This window comes from Ipomoea triloba, chromosome 8, assembly GCF_003576645.1.
Source record: "Ipomoea triloba cultivar NCNSP0323 chromosome 8, ASM357664v1".
In the NCBI taxonomy this organism is placed as follows: Eukaryota; Viridiplantae; Streptophyta; class Magnoliopsida; order Solanales; family Convolvulaceae; genus Ipomoea; species Ipomoea triloba.
Window position 1 is genome coordinate 573,686 of NC_044923.1, and position 7,701 is coordinate 581,386.

General features: G+C 36.0%; 1 protein-coding gene across 1 annotated transcript; it reads right to left on the bottom strand.

Moving 5' to 3' along the window:
- Window positions 1–1,948: 1,948 nt before the first annotated feature.
- LOC116027979 (maspardin) lies at window positions 1,949–6,536 on the bottom strand. The gene is made up of 8 exons (XM_031269781.1): window positions 6,218–6,536; window positions 5,390–5,515; window positions 4,449–4,547; window positions 3,971–4,113; window positions 3,504–3,612; window positions 3,241–3,348; window positions 2,619–2,759; window positions 1,949–2,540 (listed from the first exon to the last, which is right to left on the bottom strand). Exons 1-8 carry the CDS (start codon window positions 6,287–6,289, stop codon window positions 2,106–2,108), a joined length of 1,233 nt encoding a protein of 410 aa, XP_031125641.1. The 5' UTR covers window positions 6,290–6,536; the 3' UTR covers window positions 1,949–2,105.
- Between the last annotated feature and the right edge of the window lie 1,165 nt (window positions 6,537–7,701).

Here is a 7,701-nt window from a genome sequence, read left to right on the forward strand (position 1 = left end):
TAAACATGTATAATATATAGTAGTCGATACGAAGACACCATCAGCTAAGTTAATTTAACAGTAAAATTTAATAATCACAAAATTCTAAGTTTAACCTCTTAGCTCATAACTATTAACAACTTACTTTTCGTAAATCAAAGGACAAAGTCGAAACGAAATTTAAAACAATAGACAAACTATTTAAAGGGTTGAATACATGCATGAGGAAGGAACCTAACGTGTAGGAGCACAAATAGATTTGGCTAAAGTGTTTTGACAATTCACATATTAAAACAGATAGATTATATTATTGATATTTCTGAATGGATCCAAATAACATCATATCATCACCCCTGACATATACCTCAATTTTACAATATTGTATTTAGTATTGGTTGTTTTCTACACACGAAGGACGTGTTACAAAACAATGTTGAACTTTGGCATATCAGCAGGTCAACATTAACGGCTACTAGTGTTTCTAATGTAATTTGCATTTAATTAATTTAAGCATCTTTTGAGGATGAGTTTAATTAATAATTAACTATTTACAAAATTTCAAATTGTTATGTAAACTGAATGTTCTTTTTTCATGATACCAACACTCTTAATTTAAAAGTTTTTGACAATTTTGCTAGGCGTCTCATCACCCTATCCCTTGAAGATCTTGAGTAAGCTAAGCGTGAGCAAAAATAGTCGATTAACTGGGTAATCGATGACTATTGACAATCTAACCGATTGAAATTTTCAGTTATTGGTTATGAAGTTGAAAAAATTCAATTATTTGGACGAGAATTTAATAGGCATTTAAACATAAGGATGTGCAATGATCGTCAGTTATGAAGTTTTTTAGGTTCGAATTTGTGACCTTCCATTTAAAAAAATTACGGTTATGCTACTTGATAATAAAGGTTTTTAGACACTTCATTTTCACTTAATATTTCTTAACCAACTTGCATTGAAATAAATTAATTCAATATTTATAAAGACGTTTATAACTAACCATAGACAAAAAAAAAGTTGAATAAAATAGAATTCTTCCCACCGTACGTCGTGTTAAAGTTTATCATTAACCTTGACTTCATACTACCTTTAATTTACAACCTTAATTTTAATGTTGTTTATCACCCATTGGTCTTTTTGGTCTAATCTCTTTTTCATTAGGCATGAGCGCTTTTCACATTAAGTTTAAAGCTAGGTTGATTCAATTCATATCCTAGAATGGGAATCGCGTCAAGTTTAATGGTAGAATTTTATGTTATTTATTATGATTTAGTCTTTTATTTGGGATAAAAATTCTGACGAGCGAAATCCACAACTTCTATTTGAATATGTGCACGGACTAAACTTAACCTTATGATTATCAAAAAGGTCAAATCCTATCGAGAGTAAATGATTATTAAATCATATACTACCACCTAATTAATAAATACAACTATGATACAGTTGTAATTAATATAACATAAAAATTAATACAATTTAATCATGGACGGTTTATTGCATTTGCATTTGCGTACAGCTATTACCTAATCAGAAGACATATGAAAACAGGGGAAAATGGTAGTTTTATTGTCTTCCACCGCCCGCGTTAAGGTGATGCAACCATTAGGACTAGGCGTAATATTCAGAGGTTATCCAAAAAATGTCCATCTCATCCTCATCTGTCCTAAACTAATCACTCTAATCCTGTTCATGGATATAATCCTATTCTGCTAATTAAAATTAATGCCAACCTCAACAACTGCATTTTTTTAGGGCAAAATGCCAACCTGAAAAATGGGCCGGGACAATCCCGGCCCATTTTCACCAGCCCGTATGGGCTAGGCTGGCCTGTATTGAGAGCTCTATCTACATACAAAGGGTCTTTTATCTCCTCTAATCTGTCAAAGACTCCTCACGGAGCAAAAAGACTGAGTTGAAATAAGATTTTAAGGTGATCGATCACTGAACGAGACAACAAGAGAGTGTGTTTTTGTAGCAATGTCAAAACTGAACATTTTGAAGCTGGAGGTACACATACAATGCATAGTTGTCTCAACTAAAAAAGAATCTTTCCACCACAAACTCAAGCATTCAATTTCCATTTCTGGTGTCTACAAAAAACCATAATTTACAAAGAAATTCCTCTATACTAAGTTTCTAACTTCCAAGCAATTCTTTGAATTAGCGCAAAATGCCCTGACGTAGAGGGGAAGCAGACGGTGGATGAAGTGTAACAAGACTCGAGATGCCATGTTCAGCTCAGTTTCAGAAATCGCGTGTAATAGGAGCAGGGCTGGAAGTTGATTGCTTTCGGGAATTCTTGCGTTACTAAGTACTTGATTCGCTAGCGTATGAGAATGCGTACCTTGTGGGGCCAATGGTGGATCGGTACCTCCTGGAGTGAGGGGCGGTTCGTCTGTGTGGGACGGGCTTTCTGAGTGATTAGCATCGTCTTTTGATCCATCATCAGAATCTCCTCTTTCGTCTTTAGGTCCATCCGAACTTTCGCCATTACCATCTCGGGGAACGCTCCTAACCAAGTCTGGTCGTGCCTCAACGCCAACTCGTCTCAGGTGTAGCTGTTCGTTCCATTGGAAAATTAATGAGTAACTTATTACTACCATTGAATCCTCATCCTCGAAAACAAACTTCAATACCTGAAGATGAAGGTTCACTTCATCGGGCCGAGAAAGAAAGGGAAAATCACCTCCCGTCTTCAAGATTGCTTGCCTGGCACCGGGGTACCTTTCTCGAACTTGATCTTTGAGCTGTTGTGGGGTCGCACAGTAATCATTCGTCTTCAAGCAGCAGCAAAAGTACCGCAAAAAAAATTCACATTCAGAATAAAGCGTTTCAACTTTTACTGATGCAATAGAGACGAGGTACAATATTCAAAGCATATAAGATATCGAGCACTATTTAGCATAAAAGAAAACATATGACAGTATAATCTGGCTATACTGGAAGTAACGAGAACATGGTCAACACAAAATTTGTAACCCGAAACCCAATGAGGTAGCTCAAGTGGCAAGTGAGCTCTCTTAAGAATTTTGAGAGAACCCGGGTTCAATTCTCACAAGCGACGATTCCCCTTGGGCCGGCTCCCGTGCCTCCCGGAGCAAGCGGGAATTAGTCGGGTGGACCCAGACCGTTAAACGGACGGAGAAAGACCCGGAACACCTTGTGGATTTACCAAAAAAAATAAAATTTGTAACCCGAGTACCCGATGCATGTTCATATGCAGAAACATAACCTATAGAAACTTTTAGCTAACCGTACATCCATAAGGGTGATAGAAGAATCTGGAAGGAGAAGAGGTCCAACTGATGCAGCATCTGCCGTCAATGTTAATCTGGACGCCAGGTCATCTTTAGCGAGTGCTTCAACCTACACAAAATATAAAGCTCGCAATGAATCACCTTTTTCCTGTTTCATACCAAGCTCAGACGTTCATATGAAAGTGTGAATGCATATGCTTATGAAGGATGACCCGAGAAGACCAACCAATCAGAACTGTTGAAATGGTTCGGCTTAAATTTTACCTGGGAAACAACAAAATCCACAGAATCTGCAATAAAAGGTTCTTGGGGGACATCCCTGATTCCAGTTAGGACATACCGCTTCAGTAGAAAAGCAGGTGTCCAAGCAACACTGCATCGAGGAAACGAAAATAGAAAAACTTATCTTTCTATGCACGAAAAAGATCAGATTCTGAAAGTGCATAAACAAATTTAGCATCGTTGAGCAGCACTAGAGTGCTATATTTAGGAACAGAAACTATATATGTTAATTCATGTTAGTTCCCTGGTATTATGGGATTCAAAAATCAAAATGAATCGATAAGACACTCATTTGGGATATAATTTCAGTCGAAGCAGACAATTTTATTGGCTTCAAATCATAGTCTGAAATGGCTTCGTTTTAGATGATATGTTGTTAAAGCAATACAATTCCAATGTGAACATGAGCTCGATAAACTCAAACTCGTGGATATTAGCATGGAACTTACACAGGAGCCCATGGCATAGTAGCAGCGAAACTAGTTGTCTCCAAAAAAGTGTTTGAAAGTACCAACGACCTAACACGCCGTGGACGATGCTGAGCATATAGTTGTGCTAAGAATCCTCCGAGTGCTGTACCATATAGATGTATCTGTCCAAATAAAAATTGCTGGATCAGTTAAACAGTTATAATCAAACAACACTGTGAAGAGCTGTTTCAAGTGGCATTGTCACAACTAGTGGTGTGGACCAAATATTTAATATATATAACTAGATGTTATCTTCGTGATATGTGCATTATGTTACGTGAAAGTGAAAAGGCGGTTTTTAACTCGAGAGGCCAATCACAGCTCAAGTAGATAGCATTTAGAAAGGAGACGGTGCAACTTGATTCACATGACAAAAAAAAAAATTTGTTCTCTGAGACTTCAAATGTCATTCGAGAGATGAAAAAGATACAGAGCACCAAGGTTGGAGAAATCTTACATGGTGAACATCAATAGCATCTAGAAACTTCTCAAATGCTTGAACCCACTCAGAATGGTTCCATGCACGGGCAATATCAACAGAAATCACGCGATAACCCTGAACAGAAATAAAGTTGGCTTCTTTCAAATAAAGATGCGCATAGATTAAAAAAGCCAACTCAAGAAGTACAAATGGTACAATAGAAATTTTTTTATAACATAAAGTATAAACAGAAAGGAGAAATTTCTATCTTTGAAATAAATCACCTGCGCTTACAGGCCTGCAGGGATTCAGTTAACCACCATTAGTATTCTATCACAGCACATATTTAGATGATTATTAAGTTCACACTACATTTATTGTCCCACATATCTAGATAAATTTCAGTAAGACCGCCTATTTCTGCCCAACCTAATTTCAGTTTTCCTCGATATTCTTGAGGGAATTTGGATAATTTCTAAAGTGGTCGTATAGGGCTTCCACGTAACACATACATGAGCTAGATAATTAAGTTGTCCATTCACGTCATTGCTTTGCGTGCCTAGTAAATTTGAAGGCATCCAAATAGCATTTATGTTGGTTAGAGAATTCAGTCCGTCCTCCACGTTATACCACTCCATTCCATTCTACCAATACTTTCATCGTAAATTTCTCTCCTTTTTCTTTTTTCATTTATGATTCAGATAAATGATGTTTAGAAAAAAAAACTCAAAACTGCTGAGAGTATCTACCCATCAAGTATTACTTTCATTAAGGACTTATCTTTCTCCACTTTGTATGGAATCCTCTAAGCATAGCTGTTTGACATTAAACAATCGAAAGAAACATCAGACAGATCAATGCATATTCTAAATAATAAATATAGACGCAACAATGGACAAATGGCGTGATCTGTTTGTAGAAGAACGAGGAAGCAGGTTATGCAACAACAAAAAAAAATTATGACTTCAAATTACTACCTTCATGGACAATGACATGATCTGCTTGTAATATACATCAGCCGTTCCCGCTATGCCAGGAAGACAGATGAGTGGAGGAACCACTTTAGGGCCAAAATCATAATAGCGCCACTGCTTTGACCCAATCTGTGATTAAAAGCGGGCAAAATGAGCGCAATCTTTTGCATGAAAAAACCAAAATTATAGAGTTCTCACTATCAGAATTCACATACGAAGTCCACACACCAGTGCCATCAATTTTTGTAATTTGAACTTATCTAGCCATATATTCAGAATGAGGAAAAGTTCAAATAAGTCGCATCGAATGCCACAAACAAAAACCATGATACTGCTAAATGGAACTACCAAAAGCTTATCAGATAAACTATTTCATTAACAAATGGAAAGACCAAATACACAGAACCACCTAAGAGAACTCCAAAAAGCTTAACAAATTCTACAGCCAGATGCAAGATATAACTAGAGAAGCTTATACAAATTAGACACAGTTATGAGCTAACCACACTCTTCGAATCACTGCAACAGACTCAGTTCATACAAAGATACAGTGAGTATAAATGTCCCAATGATATGATTTCTACAAACAAGCAAACTTGCTCAGTCATAAATAAGCTAAACCAGTGTCTTAAAGATGCCATCTTTATTAACAAAACATTAAATTCCTGAGAACAAGTTCGCATAATTAGGAGTAACTGACAGCCCAGAAACAGAAACAAAGGAATACCCAATTGAGATAAGAATCAGGGGAACAAATCCCAGATTTCAAACATTCAAACACGACGTAAAAAAAGCTCCTTTTTTTAATAAATCAGATGACAACACACTTACAGGGATCTTATGAAGAGGGACCTGAGACTTGAAGTAGATGTAATCACCGGGCGCCGAGAAGACGCCTTTCATTGCTGATTCTTAACCCCTTATTTCTCTGCGCCAAACCATTACCTATAAAAGCTTGAAGGAAACCATAGCTCCCGATTTGCAAAATCTGGGTTTCGAGCAGTACGATTGATCTTTTTCCTGTCTGCAAATTCTTCGAGATGGTGCGCAGAGCTCTATGGGATTCGAATCGAAGTATTGATATGATCGAAAGACCGATGAACCCACGTGGATGGACCCCTCTTCCTCCCTGGCGTTTCCCAGTCAAAAAATACACACAAAATTAGAGCTTTCCAATCATTAACTACAGAATCAAAACCACAGCTTTACGTAATTACACTATTTTTCAAGGGGAAAATGTAATTAGCACCAAAGATTTAAGCTTTAACAACATTTATGGCCTGTTTGGTTTACCTGAATTGAATCGCAATTACAACACAATTATTTGAGCTCCTCAATTATAGTGTTTGGTTGGAGGGAATTGTAATTTGATTATTTGTAAGATTGCAATTCATATCCCATAGAAATTACAATTCGATGGCAACTAGGAAAGGAAAAATAGGAAGATTACTATATTACCCTTAATTGTTGTTATTATTATTATTACACAATGGTATTTTAGTCTTTATAGTACTTCTCCTTTCCCCCTTCCCAATAATTCAATTTTCCCTACCAAACAATATAATTTGAATTCCTACCTTATTCTCACATTATTCTTTTCCCACCGAATTGCAATTCGTTCCTTCCAACCAAACACCATGTTAGCATTTTGTCATTTCAACCCACCACATATTTTGGCATTTTTTAATAACCTATATTTTTCAATTTCGTCAAGCTATATCCTGGACTTAACAAACACGCCCACAAGTCCATAAGGAGAAATCTAATCTAGTTTCAAGACTTGACACATTTGTAAATTTTTACACACAATAAGCTCAATTTAAACCCAAACCGTCAATGTGCGTGACAGGAACCAAATCTCATCCTACCCCTAAAAACAAGTTTTAAATGAAACTTTTCACTCGTTAGATCAATGATTTGGGGTGTTTTGACCATTTTTAATCAACCAAGAAATTATAGCAAACATATGAGTGATATTTGATTGGAAAATTGTCCAAATGTATTGTTAGATGATAAAATGTCACATATAGAAATTTGGATGATAAATTTTGAATTATAAATCGTAATGTGTTGTTGATGTGACAAAAATGAATATTTTAGTACTAGCATTGGATCTATTATGAAAAAGTACACAACTTTTCAATTTAGTTGGAGCACTAGGCCATTATGCAAATTGCTCATAGTTTTGAACTTAAAATATTTCACTTTCAAGTATTCATATTATAGATTTGTACGTATGATAGATAGTTGTAACAACTGTGATAAATTAGTACTTAAAAAATGAGAAATTATATGTACCTTGCATAGATATTATA

Coding starts and splice junctions, on each gene's coding strand:
- LOC116027979 (XM_031269781.1), bottom strand. CDS start 6,289: ATGAAAGGCGTCTTCTCGGCGCCCGGTGATTACATCTACTTCAAGTCT. Junction 5,516..6,217: donor TCCCTCTTCATAAGATCCCT/GTAAGTGTGTTG, acceptor TTTTAATCACAG/ATTGGGTCAAAGCAGTGGCG. Junction 3,349..3,503: donor TGGATTTTGTTGTTTCCCAG/GTAAAATTTAAG, acceptor TATTTTGTGTAG/GTTGAAGCACTCGCTAAAGA.